The 25,975-nt window shown below is 37.0% G+C and overlaps 1 protein-coding gene across 1 annotated transcript; it reads right to left on the bottom strand.

The window, feature by feature from the left end:
• Positions 1-480: 480 nt before the first annotated feature.
• On the bottom strand, positions 481-25,661 carry tap2t (transporter associated with antigen processing, subunit type t, teleost specific). Its single transcript, XM_079260953.1, has 12 exons — positions 25,641-25,661; positions 21,487-22,035; positions 21,271-21,385; positions 21,067-21,197; positions 20,260-20,465; positions 19,485-19,682; positions 16,607-16,735; positions 16,349-16,537; positions 16,081-16,254; positions 15,595-15,754; positions 15,339-15,475; positions 481-1,041 (listed from the first exon to the last, which is right to left on the bottom strand). The coding sequence occupies exons 2-12, from the start codon at positions 21,989-21,991 to the stop codon at positions 847-849; spliced, it is 2,139 nt and encodes a 712-aa protein (XP_079117079.1). The 5' UTR covers positions 21,992-22,035; positions 25,641-25,661; the 3' UTR covers positions 481-846.
• Positions 25,662-25,975: the final 314 nt, after the last annotated feature.

The raw sequence follows: 25,975 nt of genomic DNA on the forward strand, positions 1-25,975 counted from the left end.
CTCTGCTTCCTGCTTTCTCCGTGTTAACCACGCCCACCTCACATGTGCGACCAATCACGCGATACTTCTCGGAGCCCTGCAAGAAAAAAAAGTTCTGCAGCCTGATGTGTCGAGAACTGTCTTCAAACACATCCGCGAGAACAAAATGACGTCATTTTCTTCTCGGAGCCTCGAGAACAATAAAAAAGTTCTGGCTTCTTGTGGAGGATGGAACAAGCTTCAGTCTTCTTGGTTTTCTGTGATGAAAACGCCACGGTGCACATCTGAAACAGCCAGCGTTGACGTCCAGTTTCTGGCATTGATTCAGTCCCGTAAAGCGTCGCTGGTCTGATCTGGAAAACAAACTTGTGGTGACGTTTCTCAGCACTTGGGAGGCTGCAGGGCCACGCCGGCTCCAGGAATGAACATAATGAAGGTCAGCGTGTCATTAAAACAAGTTGTAAACATTTATTTTCAAGTTGGAAACTTGTGCAAGTGTTGCTTTCAAACCTAATTACTTACATCTGTAAACAATGTCATAATCTTACACTGGAAAAGTTATTTTAGGCTTAAATGTTTATATTCTGTCTGACCAGGAGTAATGATGTAGTTTAAAGACCTGTAAACATCATCTTTAGTATTCATTTAACTGCATGGCAAGGACATCACATCCCATTTGTTCTATTACATGACAAACTATTTGAATAAGTCAACTTAAAAAGATAAAAGTTTAACCACATTACTATCAGTCTGTTTCTGTGAAGCATTTAGATGCCCTCCATCCCTTATAGAGTAAAGTGTGGTAATGTCTATAAATACAAGGAGCAGAGGGAGGTGATCTGCACAGGAGGAACAAAGAGCTTTTCTTCAGCTACTTTCATCGAACAGCTCCTCCTTCAAACGATGGTAGCGTCCCTCCATGGCCATGAGCTCGCTGTGTGTCCCCTCCTCCACCACCGAGCCCTGCTCCATGAAGATGATGTGGTCTGCCTTCTCCACGGTGCTCAGCTGATGGGCCACAACCAGAACGGTCCGTCCACAAGCCAGAACCTCCTGCAGTACCTGGAGGAGGACGTACCGGGTGACATCACAACCATCAGGCGTTAAATCTGCTCGTCATCTTCAGTGCTGCTTCGAATATTTCTGCGTGTTTTCTGTCATCAATGAAACTTTTTGCGTTTAGAACATAGACTGTATGTAAAAAGATGGGCAGAGCCTCCGTGACGTCACCCGTAGGTTTCTGAAGTCACGTTGTTAACCGGCTAAAAACCGCGGTTGTTCTACATTCTTCTGACTTGAAGCGGGAGATCGGGTACCTGTCAATCAAAAGGACACGCCCCTAAATATGCCGAACTTTGAGATTAAATTACTTTTAACGGGCGAGTTAGAAAAAAATTCACTCCCCCCACAGTTGTCATGAAGGTAAACCTGACCTATTAAACCTAAAAAGGATTTTTGTACCAGGCTGTAAACATGTTTATTTCTCCTGTAAACATGTTTATTCCTACTGTAAACGTGTTTAATTCTGCTGTAAACGTGTTTATTTCTGCTGTAAACGTATTTATTCCTGCTGTAAACATGTTTATTTCTGCTGTAAACATGTTTATTCCTGCTGTAAACATGTTTATTTCTCCTGTAAACATGTTTATTCCTACTGTAAACGTGTTTAATTCTGCTGTAAACGTGTTTAGTCTTGCTGTAAACGTGTTTATTTCTGCTGTAAACATGTTTATTCCTGCTGTAAACGTGTTTATTTCTGCTGTAAACATGTCTATTCCTGCTGTAAATGTGTTTATTTCTGCTGTAAACGTATTTATTCCTGCTGTAAATGTGTTTATTTCTGCTGTAAACGTGTTTATTTCTGCTGTAAACATGTTTATTTCTGCTGTAAACATGTTTATTCCTGCTGTAAACATGTTTATTTCTGCTGTAAACATGTTTATTTCTGCTGTAAACGTGTTTATTTCTCTTGTAAACCTGTTTATTCCTGCTGTAAACATGTTTATTTCTACTGTAAACTTGTTTATTTCTGCTGTAAACGTGTTTATTTCTCCTGTAAACATGTTTATTCCTGCTGTAAACGTGTTTATTTCTGCTGTAAACGTGTTTATTTCTCCTGTAAACGTGTTTATTCTTGCTGTAAACATGTTTATTCCTGCTGTACACGTGTTTATTTCTGCTGTAAACATGTTTATTCCTGCTGTAAACGTGTTTATTTCTGCTGTAAACATGTTTATTTCTGCTGTAAACATGTTTATTTCTGCTGTAAACGTGTTTATTCCTGCTGTAAACGTGTTTATTCCTGCTGTAAACGTGTTTATTTCTGCTGTAAACGTGTTTAATTCTGCTGTAAACGTGTTTAGTCTTGCTGTAAACGTGTTTATTTCTGCTGTAAACATGTTTATTCCTGCTGTAAACGTGTTTATTTCTGCTGTAAACATGTCTATTCCTGCTGTAAATGTGTTTATTTCTGCTGTAAACGTATTTATTCCTGCTGTAAATGTGTTTATTTCTGCTGTAAACGTGTTTATTTCTGCTGTAAACATGTTTATTTCTGCTGTAAACATGTTTATTCCTGCTGTAAACATGTTTATTTCTGCTGTAAACATGTTTATTTCTGCTGTAAACGTGTTTATTTCTCTTGTAAACCTGTTTATTCCTGCTGTAAACATGTTTATTTCTACTGTAAACTTGTTTATTTCTGCTGTAAACGTGTTTATTTCTCCTGTAAACATGTTTATTCCTGCTGTAAACGTGTTTATTTCTGCTGTAAACGTGTTTATTTCTCCTGTAAACGTGTTTATTCTTGCTGTAAACATGTTTATTCCTGCTGTACACGTGTTTATTTCTGCTGTAAACATGTTTATTCCTGCTGTAAACGTGTTTATTTCTGCTGTAAACATGTTTATTTCTGCTGTAAACATGTTTATTTCTGCTGTAAACATGTTTATTTCTGCTGTAAACATGCTTATTTCTCCTGTCAACATGTTTATTCCTGCTGTAAACATGTTTATTTCTCTTGTAAACATGTTTATTCCTGCTGTAAACGTGTTTATTTCTGCTGTAAACATGTTTATTTCTGCTGTAAACATGTCTATTCCTGCTGTAAACGTGTTTATTTCTGCTGTAAACGTATTTATTCCTGCTGTAAACATGTTTATTTCTGCTGTAAACATGTTTATTCCTGCTGTAAACATGTTTATTTCTGCTGTAAACATGTTTATTTCTGCTGTAAACGTGTTTATTTCTCTTGTAAACCTGTTTATTCCTGCTGTAGACATGTTTATTTCTACTGTAAACTTGTTTATTTCTGCTGTAAACGTGTTTATTTCTCCTGTAAACATGTTTATTCCTGCTGTAAACGTGTTTATTTCTGCTGTAAACCTGTTTATTCCTGCTGTAAACATGTTTATTTCTGCTGTAAACATGTTTATTTCTGCTGTAAACATGTTTATTTCTGCTGTAAACATGTTTATTCCTGCTGTAAACGTGTTTATTTCTGCTGTAAACGTGTTTATTTCTGCTGTAAACATGTTTATTCCTGCTGTAAACGTGTTTATTTCTGCTGTAAACCTGTTTATTCCTGCTGTAAACATGTTTATTTCTGCTGTAAACATGTTTATTTCTGCTGTAAACATGTTTATTTCTGCTGTAAACATGTTTATTTCTCTTGTAAACATGTTTATTTCTGCTGTAAACATGTTTATTTCTACTGTAAACTTGTTTATTTCTGCTGTAAACATGTTTATTTCTCCTGTCAACATGTTTATTCCTGCTGTAAACATATTTATTTCTCTTGTAAACATGTTTATTCCTGCTGTAAACATGTTTATTTCTACTGTAAACTTGTTTATTTCTGCTGTAAACATGTTTATTTCTGCTGTAAACATGTTTATTCCTGCTGTAAACGTGTTTATTTCTGCTGTAAACGTGTTTATTTCTGCTGTAAACATGTTTATTCCTGCTGTAAACGTGTTTATTTCTGCTGTAAACCTGTTTATTCCTGCTGTAAACATGTTTATTTCTGCTGTAAACATGTTTATTTCTGCTGTAAACATGTTTATTTCTCTTGTAAACATGTTTATTCCTGCTGTAAACATGTTTATTTCTACTGTAAACTTGTTTATTTCTGCTGTAAACATGTTTATTTCTCCTGTCAACATGTTTATTCCTGCTGTAAACATGTTTATTTCTCTTGTAAACATGTTTATTCCTGCTGTAAACATGTTTATTTCTATTGTAAACTTGTTTATTTCTGCTGTAAACATGTTTATTTCTGCCGTAAACATGTTTATTTCTCTTGTAAACATGTTTATTCCTGCTGTAAACATGTTTATTTCTACTGTAAACTTGTTTATTTCTGCTGTAAACATGTTTATTTCTGCTGTAAACATGTTTATTTCTCCTCTCAACATGTTTATCCCTGCTGTAAACATGTTTATTTCTCTTGTAAACATGTTTATTCCTGCTGTAAACATGTTTATTTCTACTGTAAACTTGTTTATTTCTGCTGTAAAATGTTTATTTCTGCCGTAAACATGTTTATTTCTGCTGTAAACATGTTTATTTCTGCTGTAAACATGTTTATTCCTGCTGTAAACATGTTTATTCCTGCTGTAAACATGTTTGTTCCTGCTGTAAACATGTTTGTTCCTGCTGTAAACGTGTTTATTTCTGCTGTAAACTTGTTTAGTCTTGCTGTAAACGTGTTTATTTCTGCTGTAAACATGTTTATTCCTGCTGTAAACGTGTTTATTTCTGCTGTAAACATGTTTATTCCTGCTGTAAACGTGTTTATTTCTGCTGTAAACCTGTTTATTTCTGCTGTAAACATGTTTATTTCTGCTGTAAACATGTTTATTTCTGCTGTAAACATGTTTATTTCTCTTGTAAACATGTTTATTCCTGCTGTAAACATGTTTATTTCTCCTGTCAACATGTTTATTCCAGCTGTAAACATGTTTATTTCTCCTGTCAACATGTTTATTCCTGCTGTAAACATGTGTTGGGGAAAATTGTTATGAGTTTGGTTTGTATTAAGTATTAGACATATATGCATTGATTTGCTGTGATCCTGCTGTGTTTTGTGTCTATGCACAAAGCTTTCTTTAAGTCATATGATCCTTGTCTGGAATGTGCATACAAAGTCTGAGACAGGAAGAGTTTCCTGCAGGGCATCTGTTTTTGTCAACTGCTTGGTTGACCAGTTGTCTAAAGGTTAGAGGTTAAAGGTAATAAAGTAATATAGTGAGTGATTGATGCTTAGTGAGTTCAGTTTAGTCTTAAATAAGAGATAATGATTGTTTCATATGGTGTGCTCAGCAACTAGGAGGAGTTAAGCATGGTTTATAATTGGGTGTTACTTCAGCATCTGCAGAGAGAGTTCTCTCTCCAAGCTCCAGTGTGTGCTTGTATTAGTTTATAATAAAATGTTCATTGTAAGAAGACAGTTGACTCTTAGATGTATTACAACTTCTCAAGACCAGAGTATTTTCCACCACACATGTTTATTTCTCTTGTAAACATGTTTATTCCTGCTGTAAACATGTTTATTTCTACTGTAAACTTGTTTATTTCTGCCGTAAACATGTTTATTTCTGCTGTATACATGTTTATTTCTGCCGTAAACATGTTTATTTCTGCTGTAAACATGTTTATTTCTGCTGTAAACATGTTTATTTCTGCTGTAAACATGTTTATTTCTGCTGTAAACATGTTTATGTGTCTTGTAAACATGTTTATTCCTGCTGTAAAGATGTTTATTTCTACTGTAAACTTGTTTATTTCTGCTGTAAACATGTTTATTTCTCCTGTCAACATGTTTATTCCTGCTGTAAACATGTTTATTTCTCTTGTAAACATGTTTATTCCTGCTATAAACATGTTTATTTCTACTGTAAACTTGTTTATTTCTGCTGTAAACATGTTTCTTTCTGCCGTAAACATGTTTATTTCTGCTGTAAACATGTTTATTTCGGCTGTAAACATGTTTATTTCTGCTGTAAACATGTTTATTCCTGCTGTAAACATGTTTATTCCTGCTGTAAACATGTTTGTTCCTGCTGTAAACGTGTTTATTTCTGCTGTAAACGTGTTTATTTCTCCTGTAAACGTGTTTATTCTAGCTGTAAACGTGTTTATTTCTACTGTAAACGTGTTTATTTCTGCTGTATACATGTTTATTTCTGCTGTAAACATGTTTATTTCTGCTGTAAACATGTTTATTTCTGCTGTAAACATGTTTATTTCTCTTGTAAACATGTTTATTCCTGCTGTAAACATGTTTATTTCTACTGTAAACTTGTTTATTTCTGCTGTAAACATGTTTATTTCTCCTGTCAACATGTTTATTCCTGCTGTAAACATGTTTATTCCTGCTGTAAACATGTTTATTCCTGCTGTAAACATGTTTATTTCTACTGTAAACTTGTTTATTTCTGCTGTAAACATGTTTATTTCTGCTGTAAACATGTTTATTTCTGCTGTAAACATGTTTATTTCTGCTGTAAACATGTTTATTTCTGCTGTAAACATGTTTATGTGTCTTGTAAACATGTTTATTCCTGCTGTAAACATGTTTATTTCTACTGTAAACTTGTTTATTTCTGCTGTAAACATGTTTATTTCTCCTGTCAACATGTTTATTCCTGCTGTAAACATGTTTATTTCTCTTGTAAACATGTTTATTCCTGCTATAAACATGTTTATTTCTACTGTAAACTTGTTTATTTCTGCTGTAAACATGTTTATTTCTGCCGTAAACATGTTTATTTCTGCTGTAAACATGTTTATTTCTGCTGTAAACATGTTTATTTCTGCTGTAAACATGTTTATTTCTGCTGTAAACATGTTTATTCCTGCTGTAAACGTGTTTGTTCCTGCTGTAAACGTGTTTATTTCTGCTGTAAACGTGTTTATTTCTCCTGTAAACGTGTTTATTCTTGCTGTAAACGTGTTTATTTCTACTGTAAACGTGTTTATTTCTGCTGTATACATGTTTATTTCTGCTGTAAACATGTTTATTTCTGCTGTAAACATGTTTATTTCTGCTGTAAACATGTTTATTTCTCTTGTAAACATGTTTATTCCTGCTGTAAACATGTTTATTTCTACTGTAAACTTGTTTATTTCTGCTGTAAACATGTTTATTTCTCCTGTCAACATGTTTATTCCTGCTGTAAACATGTTTATTTCTCTTGTAAACATGTTTATTCCTGCTGTAAACATGTTTATTTCTACTGTAAACTTGTTTATTTCTGCTGTAAACATGTTTATTTCTGCCGTAAACATGTTTATTTCTGCTGTAAACATGTTTATTTCTGCTGTAAACATGTTTATTTCTGCTGTAAACATGTTTATTCCTGCTGTAAACATGTTTATTCCTGCTGTAAACATGTTTGTTCCTGCTGTAAACGTGTTTATTTCTGCTGTAAACGTGTTTATTTCTCCTGTAAACGTGTTTATTCTTGCTGTAAACGTGTTTATTTCTACTGTAAACGTGTTTATTCTTGCTGTAAACATGTTTATTTCTGCTGTAAACATGTTTATTCCTGCTGTAAACGTGTTTATTTCTGCTGTAAACATGTTTATTTCTCTTGTAAACATGTTTGTTCCTGCTGTAAACATGTTTATTTCTACTGTAAACTTGTTTATTACTGCTGTAAACATGTTTATTTCTGCTGTAAACATGTTTATTTCTGCTGTAAACATGTCTATTCCTGCTGTAAACGTGTTTATTTCTGCTGTAAACGTATTTATTCCTGCTGTAAACATGTTTATTTCTGCTGTAAACATGTTTATTCCTGCTGTAAACATGTTTATTTCTGCTGTAAACGTTTATTTCTGCTGTAAACGTGTTTATTTCTCTTGTAAACCTGTTTATTCCTGCTGTAGACATGTTTATTTCTACTGTAAACTTGTTTATTTCTGCTGTAAACGTGTTTATTTCTCCTGTAAACATGTTTATTCCTGCTGTAAACGTGTTTATTTCTGCTGTAAACGTGTTTATTTCTGCTGTAAACATGTTTATTCCTGCTGTAAATGTGTTTATTTCTGCTGTAAACCTGTTTATTCCTGCTGTAAACATGTTTATTTCTGCTGTAAACATGTTTATTTCTGCTGTAAACATGTTTATTTCTGCTGTAAACATGTTTATTCCTGCTGTAAACGTGTTTATTTCTGCTGTAAACGTGTTTATTTCTGCTGTAAACATGTTTATTCCTGCTGTAAACATGTTTATTTCTGCTGTAAACATGTTTATTTCTGCTGTAAACATGTTTATGTGTCTTGTAAACATGTTTATTCCTGCTGTAAACATGTTTATTTCTACTGTAAACTTGTTTATTTCTGCTGTAAACATGTTTATTTCTCCTGTCAACATGTTTATTTCTGCTGTATACATGTTTATTTCTGCTGTAAACATGTTTATTTCTGCTGTAAACATGTTTATTTCTGCTGTAAACATGTTTATTCCTGCTGTAAACATGTTTGTTCCTGCTGTAAACGTGTTTATTTCTGCTGTAAACGTGTTTATTTCTCCTGTAAACGTGTTTATTCTTGCTGTAAACGTGTTTATTTCTACTGTAAACGTGTTTATTTCTGCTGTATACATGTTTATTTCTGCTGTAAACATGTTTATTTCTGCTGTAAACATGTTTATTTCTGCTGTAAACATGTTTATTTCTCTTGTAAACATGTTTATTCCTGCTGTAAACATGTTTATTTCTACTGTAAACTTGTTTATTTCTGCTGTAAACATGTTTATTTCTCCTGTCAACATGTTTATTCCTGCTGTAAACATGTTTATTTCTCTTGTAAGCATGTTTATTCCTGCTGTAAACATGTTTATTTCTGCTGTAAACATGTTTATTCCTGCTGTAAACATGTTTGTTCCTGCTGTAAACGTGTTTATTTCTGCTGTAAACGTGTTTATTTCTCCTGTAAACGTGTTTATTCTTGCTGTAAACGTGTTTATTTCTACTGTAAACGTGTTTATTTCTGCTGTAAACATGTTTATTCCTGCTGTAAACGTGTTTATTTCTCTTGTAAACATGTTTATTCCTGCTGTAAACATGTTTATTTCTACTGTAAACATGTTTATTCCTGCTGTAAACATGTTTATTTCTGCTGTAAACATGTTTATTTCTGCTGTAAATGTGTTTATTTCTCTTGTAAACCTGTTTATTCCTGCTGTAGACATGTTTATTTCTACTGTAAACTTGTTTATTTCTGCTGTAAACGTGTTTATTTCTCCTGTAAACATGTTTATTCCTGCTGTAAACGTGTTTATTTCTGCTGTAAACGTGTTTATTTCTGCTGTAAACATGTTTATTTCTGCTGTAAACATGTTTATTCCTGCTGTAAACGTGTTTATTTCTGCTGTAAACATGTTTATTTCTGCTGTAAACATGTTTATTCCTGCTGTAAACGTGTTTATTTCTGCTGTAAACCTGTTTATTCCTGCTGTAAACATGTTTATTTCTGCTGTAAACATGTTTATTTCTGCTGTAAACGTGTTTATTTCTCCTGTAAACGTGTTTATTTCTGCTGTAAACATGTTTATTTCTGCTGTAAACATGTTTATTCCTGCTGTAAACATGTTTGTTCCTGCTGTAAACGTGTTTATTTCTGCTGTAAACGTGTTTATTTCTCCTGTAAACGTGTTTATTCTTGCTGTAAACGTGTTTATTTCTACTGTAAACGTGTTTATTTCTGCTGTATACATGTTTATTTCTGCTGTAAACATGTTTATTTCTGCTGTAAACATGTTTATTTCTGCTGTAAACATGTTTATTTCTCTTGTAAACATGTTTATTCCTGCTGTAAACATGTTTATTTCTACTGTAAACTTGTTTATTTCTGCTGTAAACATGTTTATTTCTCCTGTCAACATGTTTATTCCTGCTGTAAACATGTTTATTTCTCTTGTAAGCATGTTTATTCCTGCTGTAAACATGTTTATTTCTGCTGTAAACATGTTTATTCCTGCTGTAAACATGTTTGTTCCTGCTGTAAACGTGTTTATTTCTGCTGTAAACGTGTTTATTTCTCCTGTAAACGTGTTTATTCTTGCTGTAAACGTGTTTATTTCTACTGTAAACGTGTTTATTTCTGCTGTAAACATGTTTATTCCTGCTGTAAACGTGTTTATTTCTCTTGTAAACATGTTTATTCCTGCTGTAAACATGTTTATTTCTACTGTAAACATGTTTATTCCTGCTGTAAACATGTTTATTTCTGCTGTAAACATGTTTATTTCTGCTGTAAATGTGTTTATTTCTCTTGTAAACCTGTTTATTCCTGCTGTAGACATGTTTATTTCTACTGTAAACTTGTTTATTTCTGCTGTAAACGTGTTTATTTCTCCTGTAAACATGTTTATTCCTGCTGTAAACGTGTTTATTTCTGCTGTAAACGTGTTTATTTCTGCTGTAAACATGTTTATTTCTGCTGTAAACATGTTTATTCCTGCTGTAAACGTGTTTATTTCTGCTGTAAACATGTTTATTTCTGCTGTAAACATGTTTATTCCTGCTGTAAACGTGTTTATTTCTGCTGTAAACCTGTTTATTCCTGCTGTAAACATGTTTATTTCTGCTGTAAACATGTTTATTTCTGCTGTAAACGTGTTTATTTCTCCTGTAAACGTGTTTATTCTTGCTGTAAACGTGTTTATTTCTACTGTAAACGTGTTTATTTCTGCTGTATACATGTTTATTTCTGCTGTAAACATGTTTATTTCTGCTGTAAACATGTTTATTTCTGCTGTAAACATGTTTATTTCTCTTGTAAACATGTTTATTCCTGCTGTAAACATGTTTATTTCTACTGTAAACTTGTTTATTTCTGCTGTAAACATGTTTATTTCTCCTGTCAACATGTTTATTCCTGCTGTAAACATGTTTATTTCTCTTGTAAACATGTTTATTCCTGCTGTAAACATGTTTATTTCTACTGTAAACTTGTTTATTTCTGCTGTAAACATGTTTATTTCTGCCGTAAACATGTTTATTTCTGCTGTAAACATGTTTATTTCTGCTGTAAACATGTTTATTTCTGCTGTAAACATGTTTATTCCTGCTGTAAACATGTTTATTCCTGCTGTAAACATGTTTGTTCCTGCTGTAAACGTGTTTATTTCTGCTGTAAACGTGTTTATTTCTCCTGTAAACGTGTTTATTCTTGCTGTAAACGTGTTTATTTCTACTGTAAACGTGTTTATTCTTGCTGTAAACATGTTTATTTCTGCTGTAAACATGTTTATTCCTGCTGTAAACGTGTTTATTTCTGCTGTAAACATGTTTATTTCTCTTGTAAACATGTTTGTTCCTGCTGTAAACATGTTTATTTCTACTGTAAACTTGTTTATTACTGCTGTAAACATGTTTATTTCTGCTGTAAACATGTTTATTTCTGCTGTAAACATGTCTATTCCTGCTGTAAACGTGTTTATTTCTGCTGTAAACGTATTTATTCCTGCTGTAAACATGTTTATTTCTGCTGTAAACATGTTTATTCCTGCTGTAAACATGTTTATTTCTGCTGTAAACGTTTATTTCTGCTGTAAACGTGTTTATTTCTCTTGTAAACCTGTTTATTCCTGCTGTAGACATGTTTATTTCTACTGTAAACTTGTTTATTTCTGCTGTAAACGTGTTTATTTCTCCTGTAAACATGTTTATTCCTGCTGTAAACGTGTTTATTTCTGCTGTAAACTTGTTTATTTCTGCTGTAAACATGTTTATTCCTGCTGTAAATGTGTTTATTTCTGCTGTAAACCTGTTTATTCCTGCTGTAAACATGTTTATTTCTGCTGTAAACATGTTTATTCCTGCTGTAAACGTGTTTATTTCTGCTGTAAACGTGTTTATTTCTGCTGTAAACATGTTTATTCCTGCTGTAAACATGTTTATTTCTGCTGTAAACATGTTTATTTCTGCTGTAAACATGTTTATGTGTCTTGTAAACATGTTTATTCCTGCTGTAAACATGTTTATTTCTACTGTAAACTTGTTTATTTCTGCTGTAAACATGTTTATTCCTCCTGTCAACATGTTTATCCCTGCTGTAAACATGTTTATTCCTGCTGTAAATGTGTTTATTTCTGCTGTAAACCTGTTTATTCCTGCTGTAAACATGTTTATTTCTGCTGTAAACATGTTTATTCCTGCTGTAAACGTGTTTATTTCTGCTGTAAACGTGTTTATTTCTGCTGTAAACATGTTTATTCCTGCTGTAAACATGTTTATTTCTGCTGTAAACATGTTTATTTCTGCTGTAAACATGTTTATGTGTCTTGTAAACATGTTTATTCCTGCTGTAAACATGTTTATTTCTACTGTAAACTTGTTTATTTCTGCTGTAAACATGTTTATTTCTCCTGTCAACATGTTTATTCCTGCTGTAAACATGTTTATTTCTCTTGTAAACATGTTTATTCCTGCTATAAACATGTTTATTTCTACTGTAAACTTGTTTATTTCTGCTGTAAACATGTTTATTTCTGCTGTAAACATGTTTATTTCTGCTGTATACATGTTTATTTCTGCTGTAAACATGTTTATTTCTGCTGTAAACATGTTTATTTCTGCTGTAAACATGTTTATTCCTGCTGTAAACATGTTTGTTCCTGCTGTAAACGTGTTTATTTCTGCTGTAAACGTGTTTATTTCTCCTGTAAACGTGTTTATTCTTGCTGTAAACGTGTTTATTTCTACTGTAAACGTGTTTATTTCTGCTGTATACATGTTTATTTCTGCTGTAAACATGTTTATTTCTGCTGTAAACATGTTTATTTCTGCTGTAAACATGTTTATTTCTCTTGTAAACATGTTTATTCCTGCTGTAAACATGTTTATTTCTACTGTAAACTTGTTTATTTCTGCTGTAAACATGTTTATTTCTCCTGTCAACATGTTTATTCCTGCTGTAAACATGTTTATTTCTCTTGTAAGCATGTTTATTCCTGCTGTAAACATGTTTATTTCTGCTGTAAACATGTTTATTCCTGCTGTAAACATGTTTATTCCTGCTGTAAACATGTTTGTTCCTGCTGTAAACGTGTTTATTTCTGCTGTAAACGTGTTTATTTCTCCTGTAAACGTGTTTATTCTTGCTGTAAACGTGTTTATTTCTACTGTAAACGTGTTTATTTCTGCTGTAAACATGTTTATTCCTGCTGTAAACATGTTTATTTCTCTTGTAAACATGTTTATTCCTGCTGTAAACATGTTTATTTCTACTGTAAACATGTTTATTCCTGCTGTAAACATGTTTATTTCTGCTGTAAACATGTTTATTTCTGCTGTAAATGTGTTTATTTCTCTTGTAAACCTGTTTATTCCTGCTGTAGACATGTTTATTTCTACTGTAAACTTGTTTATTTCTGCTGTAAACGTGTTTATTTCTCCTGTAAACATGTTTATTCCTGCTGTAAACGTGTTTATTTCTGCTGTAAACGTGTTTATTTCTGCTGTAAACATGTTTATTTCTGCTGTAAACATGTTTATTCCTGCTGTAAACGTGTTTATTTCTGCTGTAAACATGTTTATTTCTGCTGTAAACATGTTTATTCCTGCTGTAAACGTGTTTATTTCTGCTGTAAACCTGTTTATTCCTGCTGTAAACATGTTTATTTCTGCTGTAAACATGTTTATTTCTGCTGTGTTTATTTCTGCTGTAAACCTGTTTATTCCTGCTGTAAACATGTTTATTTCTGCTGTAAACATGTTTATTTCTGCTGTAAACATGTTTATTTCTCTTGTAAACATGTTTATTCCTGCTGTAAACATGTTTATTTCTACTGTAAACTTGTTTATTTCTGCTGTAAACATGTTTATTTCTCCTGTCAACTTGTTTATTTCTGCTGTAAACATGTTTATTTCCGCCGTAAACATGTTTATTTCTGCCGTAAACATGTTTATTTCTGCCGTAAACATGTTTATTTCTGCTGTAAACATGTTTATTTCTCTTGTAAACATGTTTATTCCTGCTGTAAACATGTTTATTTCTACTGTAAACTTGTTTATTTCTGCTGTAAACATGTTTATTTCTCCTGTCAACATGTTTATTCCTGCTGTAAACATGTTTATTTCTCTTGTAAACATGTTTATTCCTGCTGTAAACATGTTTATTTCTACTGTAAACTTGTTTATTTCTGCTGTAAACATGTTTATTTCTGCCGTAAACATGTTTATTTCTGCCGTAAACATGTTTATTTCTGCTGTAAACATGTTTATTTCTGCTGTAAACATGTTTGTTCCTGCTGTAAACGTGTTTATTTCTGCTGTAAACGTGTTTATTTCTCCTGTAAACGTGTTTATTCTTGCTGTAAACGTGTTTATTTCTACTGTAAACGTGTTTATTCTTGCTGTAAACGTGTTTATTTCTGCTGTAAACATGTTTATTCCTGCTGTAAACGTGTTTATTTCTGCTGTAAACATGTTTATTTCTCTTGTAAACCTGTTTATTCCTGCTGTAAACATGTTTATTTCTACTGTAAACTTGTTTATTACTGCTGTAAATATGTTTATTTCTCCTGTCAACATGTTTATTTCTGCTGTAAATATGTTTATTTCTCTTGTCAACATGTTTATTTCTGCTGTCAACATGTTTATTTCTGCTGTAAACATGTTTATTCCTGCTGTAAACATGTTTATTTCTGCTGTAAACATGTTTATTTCTCCTGTAAACATGTTTATTTCTGCTGTAAACATGTTTATTCCTGCTGTAAACATGTTTATTCCTGCTGTAAACATGTTTATTTCAGCTGTAAACATGTTTATTTCTGCTGTGAAGTTGGAGTCTATGGGGATTTGCTCTGTTTTGCAGCCCCTAGTGGATGAAGGGGGAACTGCAGGTTTATGAACTTCCACATAGGCTTCACTTTAAACTGCCGAAGGCTCCGTCCATCTTTCATATATGGTCTATGGCTTAGAATTAAATAGATTTTTACTATAATGTCTCCAAAAGAGACTCAATCCCTGGTTTCTGTTTAAGTCGCAGTGACATGGAAAAGACATTTTGGAAGTTTTAACTGTGTTGAGAAGCTGAACATGAATCCAGTTCCTGATCTGAGCGCCTTCTTCTCATGTCCTCACATTTCGGTTCCTCTCAACTTGGTTTCTCGCAGACAGGAAGAGAAAGGAGAGAGGATTCCTTTTCTCTTATTTACAGCAGAAACGTGGTGAGACGTGAGTCTAACATGTTTCAGACAACTGGCTTTTCTCTCCTCGCTCTGCCAGGAGGAGGGTTAGAGATGAGAACACTGGAAGTCAGAGCGCTTTGACCGCTTTGCAGTGCGTTAACGGCAACGTGTGGTTCTGGATCAGACACACACCGGAACCGTGTTCTGTGCTTACGTCATGCTGCGCGTTCACATCCAGTTTGCTGGTAGCCTCATCCAGTATGATGACCTGCGGATCTCGAACCAGAGCTCTGATGACGGCAATGCTTTGTTTATGTCCCTCTGAGAGCTTTCCTCCACGTTCTCCAACATCTGTGAGGAAAATTCCCAGAATCCGCTGATGAAAATATTTACGACCAACTTGAAGTGACTCTAAAGGGATTTCAGTGGTTTTTGTCATGAAGAATCTGCACGACGTGACGTCTCCGTACCTGTGTCGTATCCATCCTCCATCTCGGAGATGAAGTCATGTGCTTTCATCCTCTTTGCGACTTCTTTCACCTTGTCGATGGAGCAGTCCTTCAGGCCATACTCAACGTTGTACCTCAGAGAGCCAGAAAACAGCACAGGGTTCTGGGAAACCAGAGCTATCTGGACCAACAGACGAAGTGAAGACGCATCAGTGTTCATGCAGTGATCACCATCAGGACTGGAACGGACGTGTTTAGAATGGCTGTACTGGTTTGTATACATGTTTTGAAGACAGTTTTCCCATCAAGAATGTGTCCTAATTCTGTCCTTCCCATCTGTAAAATGGCATCAGGACAAACTGTTGTCATGGTGACGGTGCTGTTCTCATGTTTTTCCTGTATATCATGTCCGCTCTGTGTTGAGACATGCGCTGCATGAACAAACAGCTCCAGTGTTCCTGTGTGATGTGATAAGATGCAGCAGTTTGAAGCTGGTTTTAGTCGTACCTTCTGTTGCAGGTATTTCTGCTTGTAATGGTGGAGCGGCTCTCCGTCCAGCAGGATCTGACCCTGCTGGGGTTCATACAGCCTCTTCAGGAGGCTGACGCATGAAGTCTTCCCGCTGCCGGAGGGACCCACCAGGGCTGTGACCGTCCTTGGCCGCAGCTCCATTGACACAGACTGAGGACGGAACAGAACACAAAGACCCACTTGTGGCTTTTCCCAACTCCAAATCCACGTTTAACATTATTCTTTAGACTTTAACTGATGCTACCTTCAGAGCGGGTTTATCTGCAGCAGACGGATAACTGAAGGTCACATTTTGGAAGACGACTCTGCCCTCCAGCTGCTCAGGAGCCAAGTCTCCTTCCTTCTGACACCTGGGCATCCTGTCCAGATAGCTCAGCACTTTGGAAATGACCCCAGCGGTGGACAGCGTCTCTCCGTAGCAGTACATGATCTCCTGCGGTTCAAAAAATCCTCATCAGTGGCTGGTCTTAGGTGTTATTTATACAAGTGTGACTCAGCTCACCCTTAGATTGGTGGACATGGGCTTCTGGTACAGTAAGAAGGAGACCAGAGTACCGATGGTGAGCTGACCAGAGGAGATGAGACTGCGGGCCAGAACCAGCATGACTACTTTGATCCCCAGACCCACCACCTGGAAGAGAAGAGTGGAAAGAGAGGAGTTCCTGTTATTCCTGCTTCTTTGCTTCCTGTCCACGTTACTGGTTTACCTGGGTTTGTTTACCTCCTGCAGCCTCCTGCTCAACGGGTCCGGTTAAAAACGCGGGGAGACTGAGGCTTTTCAGCCGTGGCCCCCAGCTGGAGAACAGCCTGCCTGAAGCTCGTTCCATCCTCCACGAGAAGCCAGAACTTTTCTCTCGTTCTCGAGAAGAAAACGACGTCATTTTGTTCTCACGGACGTGTTTGAAGACAGTTCTCGACACATCGGGCTGGCAGAATTTTTTTCTTGTTCTTGCAGCCTCGAGAGCAAGAATCAGTTCTTGCTTCTCGTAGAGGATGGAACGAGCTTCACCAGCTGGGGGCGGCACGGTCCCTAGACCACATTAAGGCCTGGGATGGACTTGCAAGCTTACACAGCAATGTTCTAATACGTTTCTGTTCATACTCGCTGTAGACGTCCAATGCACGATGCAGCCAGAGCGTTTAATAAAGGTCACCACCAGGGGGCAGTATGCTGTATGTCCAGGAAATCTACAGTCTACCAATAACTAACTGTTAAAGGTGGAGTATGTAAGATTTTCAATATTTTCTAAATAAATTACCTAAAAAAATAACCACAATCATAATTTAGATTATTGTTTTTTTAAACATGTAGGTTCCAGTCTGTCTATATTTGATGCGTGATTAAATTACAAGTTTAATTAATGACAAATGACAAAAAGCACTTTTTTTTTACTGGCAGGAAAACATTTAAGAAGGGTCTTTGTCATTAATTAAACTTGTAATTTAATAACGCATCAAATATGGACAGACTGGAACCTACATGTTAAAAAAAAAACTATCTACTTATGATTGTAGTTATTTTTTAGTTAATTTATTTAGAAAATATTGGAAATCTTACATACTCCACCTTTAAGGCAGGAGTGTTTGTCACTGTGCAACGGCGAAGAAAAACACAAAGATCCTGGCAGGTGCGAACGAGGTCCGAGAGGCGCCTCAGAACTGCCCACCATCGTGTCCTGATCTCGTGTTCATGCTCTTGTTCGCATCAGCGCCTCCAGCAGTCAAGTAAAAAAAAACAACAGACACACACGACGCGTTTCCTCGCACCAACACAAGCGGAGAACATGGCGAACAAACGCTAGGAAGGCGTGGCCGCCAAGACACGTATGCAGACGCATCGCTAACAGCCCTGAAAACCCGACTGAACACGCATCTTTAGATCAAGGTAGGCAGGTTGTCTGGTCTTCCTAAACTTTCATATTACTTGGATTTTCAAGTTTATTTGATTCTTTTTACATTTTATCATTACTTGAAACTTTATCAGTGCATTTTATATTTGTTTGATTGTTGTTTGAGGTTGTTTTAAAGAAATACACTTCAAAATGTTTTTTACTTCATTAGACCAACAATTTAGACTGAATTGGTTCATTGAATGAATGAATTAGTTCATTAAATGAATAATTTAGTTCATTAAATGAATGAATTAGTTCATTAAATGAATAATTTAGTTCATTAAATGAATGAATTTGTTCATTAAATGAATGAATTGGTTCATAAATGAATGAATTAGTTCATTGAATGAATGAATTAGTTCATAAATGAATTAATTAGTTCATTATATAAATGAATTATTTCATTAAATGAATGAATTAGTTCATTGAATGAATAATTTAGTTCATTAAATGAATGAATTGGTTCATAAATGAATGAATTAGTTCATTGAATGAATGAATTAGTTCATAAATGAATTAATTAGTTCATTATATAAATGAATTAGTTCATTAAATGAATGAATTAGTTCATTGAATGAATAATTTAGTTCATTAAATGAATGAATTTGTTCATTAAATGAATGAATTGGTTCATAAATGAATGAATTAGTTTATTGAATGAATGAATTAGTTCATAAATGAATGAATTAGTTCATTATATAAATGAATTAGTTCATTAGATGAATAAATTGGTTCATAAATGAATGAATTAGTTCATTATATAAATGAATTAGTTCATTAAATGAATGAATTAGTTCACTGAATGAATAAATTAGTTCATAAATGAATTAATTAGTTCATTATATAAATGAATTAGTTCATTAAATGAATGAATTAGTTAATTGAAAGAATGAATTGGTTCATAAATGAATGAATCAGTTCATTAAATGAATAAATTGGTTCATAAATGAATGAATTAGTTCATTATATAAATGAATTAGTTCATTAAATGAATGAATTAGTTCACTGAATGAATAAATTAGTTCATAAATGAATTAATTAGTTCATTATATATATGAATTAGTTCATTAAATGAATGAATTAGTTAATTGAAAGAATGAATTGGTTCATAAATGAATGAATCAGTTCATTAAATGAATAAATTGGTTCATAAATGAATGAATTAGTTCATTGAAAGAATAAATTGGATTAAGCGGTTTATAAATTGAATGAACCAAGAGACAAACAGGTGTTAACACTCACACCCACTCCTACAGATAATTTAGAGTAATTAACACGCGTGTGGAAGGAAGTCGGAGTACCCGGAGGGAACCCACGCATACACGGGAAAACATGCAAACTCCACACAGAGAGGTCATTGTTCGAGACCCCCCCCAACCAGCCGAGGCTCGAACCAGCGACCTCTTGTCTACTTACTGTCAGATTTCCTGTCAGCTGTAATCAAACCAGTCTTCATACACACATCTCCGAGCCCCACGGCATCCTTACCCTCCGTATGAGGCAGAAGACGGCGCTGTAGATTCCTAAGCGTCTCCTGATGGCGCCCAACTGGTCCAGAGCCTGCTGGTACCTCTTTATTTCACCTTCCTGGGCGCTGAAGCTGCAGACAGTCTGAATCCCACTGATCGTCTGGGAAGCCAGGTCTTTGTTCTGAGCGTGGCATTCCTGAGTCTGCTCCTTCAGATCCTGTTGGACGAAGCAATGAGAACATCAGCAGACACGTTCCATAAACGTTCAGTCTTCTATCGCTGTTATTTTCACCATTTTAAGCTTTTTTATTCTTCTCTTCATAAAACACATCCTGATGAGGAGGATGATGCTCCACAAGCTTGAAAAGTCAAACAGCAAGCAAAGGAAAACATGCACCATCATTTACCCTGGAAAACATAAACAGTAATAAAGTGACATGAAGTACAAACATGAGAAAAAAGATATTCTGTTATGCTTTACAGATTTGAGATTATCCTTAAAGGTCAAAACTGCTTTGAATGAGACAAAAAGTCGTCATTTCAGCATGAAAATCTGGATTGTTCAGACAGCTGAGCTGATTTTTCTCATCAACTAATTCAGGTTCAACACAGAATACAAAACATGATGTGAAAAATACTGAATGAATCAACGAAGCATTTATTTTATTTTTATTAGGCTGCTTGCAAAATGTTAATTCAAGTTAAGTCTAAACCAAGAGATAACTACAAGTTGATCCGTCAGCAGCAGGAAACCCGCTTTGTGTCTGCAGGGGAGTCCAGGTTTCTTCACCCACCTTAGTCAAAGAGACGTATTTGTTCTGGACTGCAGCCAGGAGGGGCATCTCTATGCAGGTGAGCAGGGTGAGCTCCCAGGAGAGGCCGCACATCACTCTGAGCATTAGGCAGGTTTTCACCGTGCTCCGAACCAGCACGTTGGCGTTGAGCGCTACGGTGCGACCCATCCGGTCCACGTCACTGTGCAGGCGGGAGGCCAGTTTTCCTGGACGGTCCGGAGACAAGAGGCAGGAAGACCAATCAGATATTTCTTACAAACGTATCACCTCTAGTCTCACTCCGAAGTCATTAACTACTTCTAAGTAAGATTCGGGGTCATTTTTATTTTTAAATTTGCATAATTCTTACTGTTTATTCGAGTTGTTTTTTCATGTTTATTTTTTTTAATGATTTAAATAAATCAAATTAAAATTATTTTAAACCATCAATTAAAATCTAATATTTATCTAATATATATATTTTATTGTTTTTATTTTTTTTTCAGAGAAATTAAAAAGATCTCGACACTTTTTACTTTTATATAATAAAACAATTGTTTGAAACTTTTTAACTCAGATTTGCATCAGATTTTGTGTTCTTCTACAACAGTTTATTGTCTTTTTATCACAGATTTTAACAGTGTATTAAAAAGCCAACAGTATACTGTTTTCAGTCTAGTCAGGTTCTAAATTTTAACACCAAAATTTCATTTTTACTGCAAATGAATATTAGTTCTACGTATTGATTCTCTCTATTTACTAATAATCGCATCGGCTGTAAATGAACCATATCGACCGATCCATTAAATACCTTCACGTGCTCCTCACCTGGGTTGTTCTCCTCAAAGAAGTGCACCTCCTGCTGCAGGAGGCTGTGAAACAGCAGGTGCTTGACCCTCTTATTCAGTCTGGCCAAAGTGTTCATGAACACACCTCCTCTCAACCCAGAGAACAGAGCACTGTTAGAAATGACAGAAAACTAGAGTTTACTTTTAAAAAGGCAGAGTGGCATCACTTTGTTTGTTTCATTACCTTCCAAAAGAGAAGAGGACCAGCTGTCCGGCTGCAAACGTCAGGCTGGTTTGAGCCACCTGACCGCTGAGAATATCAATAAATTTCCCTTGATACAAAGGAATATAAGAATCACCTGTTAGGAAAGATAAACAACTGGGTAAATACTTGTTGTACGTCCTGTAGAAGCAAAGTAAAACAGTAAAAACGAGCAGACGGTGTGTGCATCACACTTACAGCAGACTCCTAAGATGAGGAAACTAAAAGCTGCAATCAGATGAAGCGTGTCTGGTTTGAAAAATGTCAGCACCCTCATCAACAAACGCTTATAATCCTGTTTGTTGCTGCTCTTTCTCATCTTCTCATCCCCACTGAGGACGTTTTCCCAGACTGCACAAGCCACTGCTGAGGACACCACGCCTAAAAGCAGCATGCTGAGGTCCGGAGCTGGTTCCGCGTGACGCTCGGAGGGGGATTTCAGGAAGATCTGTCCGGTTTCAAACAAAGGAGAAAGCAGGCAGAGGAGCGCTACGAACCTGCGGAGCACAGCCCTGGGCTTTCCATCAGTCAGTACTGAGGTGAAAACATGGAGAAAGAGCCATTTTACTGCCCCAAAGGCCCAAAGTCCTGCCAGTCCGCCACAGCTGGGGCACTTAAACCACACCAGTCCAGTCCACAGCGCAGAACACAGAACCAAGTTGAGAAAAATTATGAATAATCCGCGTAAAACCACTTCCTTCATTTTTCTCTGATGGAACGGCAGACTGTGAGAGGCTGGATCTGATCCTAGAACAGAGATATGAGATATGTCAGATTTCCATCAGGCAGTCATTCAATAAGAAACTTGTTCGCAACACTTTGTTATTATAAATACAAGCTCTAAAAGAACTGATATCGTCTCTCCGTCTGTTTTAAGACGAGCATCTCTGCCGTTATTCATGCAGCTTCTTGTCTGGAAGCAGTGCTGAGATGTTGTACATCTGCTACAACTGAATAAATCCCTCCAGTGGAGGGAAATCTCTCATCTCATGTAGACGGTTGTAAATCAGTTTATCATCAGTTTCAAAAACATCAATGATTAAAGTCCTAATGTCTAAACAGGAGTCCACTTGTCCATGGATTTGTCTTCAGTACACTAGACCAGAGGTTCCTGGCGGTCGGGACTCCTGTGGGAGTCATGAGATCATTTCAGGGAGGCAGATATTTGTAAAAACAAAAAAACTTATATTATAATCATCCATCCATCCATCTTCTGCCTCTTATCCGGGGGTCGGGTCGCAGGAGCAACAGCCTAAGCAGGGAAGCCCAGACTTCCCTCTCCCCAGCCACATTTGCCAACTCTGCGGGGGGGATCCCGAGGCGTTCCCAGGCCAGCTGAGAGATATAATCCCTCCAGCGTGTCCTGGGTCTTCCCCGGGGTCTCCTCCCAGAGGGACGTGCCTGGAACACCTCACCAGGGAGGCGTCCAGGAGGCATCCTGATCAGATGCCCGAGCCACCTCAACTGGTTCCTCTCGATGCGGAGGAGCAGCGGCTCTACTCTGAGCCCCTCCCGGATGACCGAGCTCCTCACCCTATCTCTAAGGGAGAGCCCGGCCACCCTGCGGAGGAAACTCATTTCAGCCGCCTGTATACGAGATCTCCTTCTTTTGGTCACGACCCACAGCTCATGACCATAGGTGAGGGTAGGAACGTAGATCGACTGGTAAAACGAGAGCTTCGCCTTCTGGCTCAGCTCCATCTTCACCACGACAGACCGGCGCAGAGTCCGCATTACTGCAGACGCCGCACTGATCCGTCTGTTGATCTCGCGCTCCATCCTTCCCTCACTCGTGAACAAGACCCCGAGATATTTAAACTCCTCCACTTGAGGCAGGACCGGACTCCCGACCCGGAGAGGGCAATCCACCCTATTCCGGCTGAGGACCATGGTCTCAGATTTGGAGGTGCTGATTCTCATCCCAGCTGCTTCACACTCGGCCGCGAATCGCTCAAGTGAGAGCTGGAGATCACGGCCAGATGAAGCCAACAGGACCACGTCATCTGCAAAAAGCAGGGACCCAATCCTGAGGCCACCAAGTCGGATCCCCTCAACACCTCGGCTGCACCTAGAAATTCTGTCCATATAAGTTATGAACAGAATCGGTGATAAAGGGCAGCCTTGGCGGAGTCCAACCCTCACCGGAAACGGATCCGACTTACTACCGGCAATGCGGACCAAGCTCTGACACCTGTTGTACAGGGACCGGACAGCCCGTACAAGGGGGTCCGGTACCCCATACTCCTGGAGTACCCCCCACAGGAGCCCCCGGGGGACACGGTCGAATGCCTACTCCAGGTCCACAAAGCACATGTAGACTGGTTGGGCAAACTCCCATGCCCCCCCCCAGGACCCCAGAGAGGGTATAGAGCTGGTCCACTGTTCCGCGACCAGGACGAAAACCACACTGCTCCTCCTCAATCCGGGATTCGACTATCCGGCGGACCCTCCTCTCCAGGACCCCTGAATAGACCTTACCAGGGAGGCAGAGGAGTGTGATTGCCCTGTAACTGGAACACACCCTCCGGTCCCCCTTCTTAAAAAGGGGGACCACCACCCCAGTCTGCCAGTCCAGCGGTACTGCCCCCGATGTCCACGCAATGCTGCAGAGGTGTGTCAGCCAGGACAGCCCCACAGCATCCAGAGCCTTAAGGAACTCCGGGCGGATCCCATCCACCCCCGGGGCCTTGCCGCCAAGGAGCTTTTTGACCACCTCAGCGACTTCAGCCCCAGAGATAGGAGAGTCCACCCCTGAGTCCACCAGCTCTGCTTCCTCATCGGAAGACGTGTTGGTAGGATTGAGGAGGTCTTCAAAGTATTCCTTCCACCGACCCACAACGTCCCGAGTTGAGGTCAGCAGCTCCCCACCTCCACTGTACACAGTGTTGATGGAGCACTGCTTCCCCCTCCTGAGCCGCTGGATGGTGGAACAGAATCGCCTCGAAGCCGTCCAGAAGTCTTTCTCCATGGCCTCGCCGAACTCCTCCCATGCCCGAGTTTTTGCTTTGGTGACAGCCGAAGCCGCTTAGCCTGTCAGTACCCATCAGCTGCCTCTAGATTATTATTATATAATCACAGAAATTTGGGATAATTTTTATGTCAAAATAAAACCATTAATGCAGACATAAATCTAAAATTAGCATTTTACATCTTAAACACATTTAACACAACAAACTTTGTGCACATACTGTATTAAAAATCTGAATTTAACATTATTTCCATGAGGAAGCTCATTTTTGGCATGTAGGTGCCTTTTCACAGCAATGAACCATGAAAATCACTTTGTCCTCCTTATTTAAGAAGAGCAAGGATATTTAAACTGGTCCAACGGGGGCTGCAACCAGCAGGTTTTCTATGTATTCCTGCGGGTAGTTTACAAGGGTTAAAGGTCAAAATACTTCTGGTTTGTGATGAACCGACCAGATCTCTCAGGTCATCAGGGTCAAGCATATTTAGTCGATGTTTTGTTAAAAACCACTTAACTGAGTACCAGGTTGCTGTTAAAACTGCTACGACCCAGTTTATGTCTGACTCTGTCTCAGGAAACCTTGAATTCTTTTTAATTCTTTGAACTCTTCTTTTAAACCTGTGTGATCCCTCTCACCCGACTCCTCCTGTGTTGCTGTGTGAAGGGTTTTTAAAGACTTTTATTGATAAAGTGAGCATAGTTGGTTGGTTAATGCCTCTCTTCTCTCAGGTTGTGTTCCAGCTGCTTCCAGCATCCTATTCTTAAAAAGAAGAACTTGGATCATAATGCTCTTTCAAACTTCAGGCCGATTTCTAAATGTCCTTTACTCTCTAAGATTTTAGAGAAGGTGGTTTATCTTCAGTTACAAGATCACCTGCAAGGCATTCATGAGAAGTTTCAGCCTGGTTTCAAGTCTTGCCACAGGACTGAAACAGCTCTTCTCAGGGTCTGTAATGATTTGCTTTTAAAACAGTTGATTCTGGAGCTTCTGCTGTTTTAATTCTTCCTGATCTCACTGCTGCTTTCGACACGGTAGATCTTAATATTCTATTATCATGTTTGCGACAGTGTGTAGGTCTAAATGGTACAGTACTCAAAATGGTTTGAGTCCTATTTAAGTCACACCAAAACCAAAACAAGTTGTCATATTTTTTTAAGTGTCAAAATATTAGCCATGAAATGTGTGATTTATGCTTCTTTCAGTATAAATATCACTGACACATTAAGTATGTTGACACATTGCAGTATGTTGTGTTTAGCTGTTTTTATCTAGTTGTTTACTTTTACAGCTGTAGGTGAACACCATCCAGTTCACCACTCAGTATTTACCACCACTAAACTGTTTATAAACCAGAAGTTTTCAGGTCTGGATGCGAAGACTTACCGTGTTTTTATCCTTTTCTTGCCACACGAAGCCGGATTACTTTCACTTTCACTTTTCTTTTGCGTGACGTCTGGTTGATGCCTGGATTTGACACAAGAAACATTCAGTTTATGAAACTCTGACTTCATTTCAATTATTTTTCTCCCCCCGTAACACAAACAGACGTTTTTGTTTGGATTTTTCCTTTTTTTTTTTTTTTTCCTTTGGAATCAGTTAACTGTCATTTCACACAAAGGCCACCAGATGGCAGCAATGCATTGGTTGCAGATGTACTTCCGGTTAGTTTTCAAAATAATCACGTCAATAGTCTTGGTTTTACTTTTTAATTTGAACAT

Source organism: Telmatherina bonti (assembly GCF_933228915.1).
Source record: "Telmatherina bonti genome assembly, chromosome: 21".
Taxonomy (NCBI): Eukaryota; Metazoa; Chordata; class Actinopteri; order Atheriniformes; family Telmatherinidae; genus Telmatherina; species Telmatherina bonti.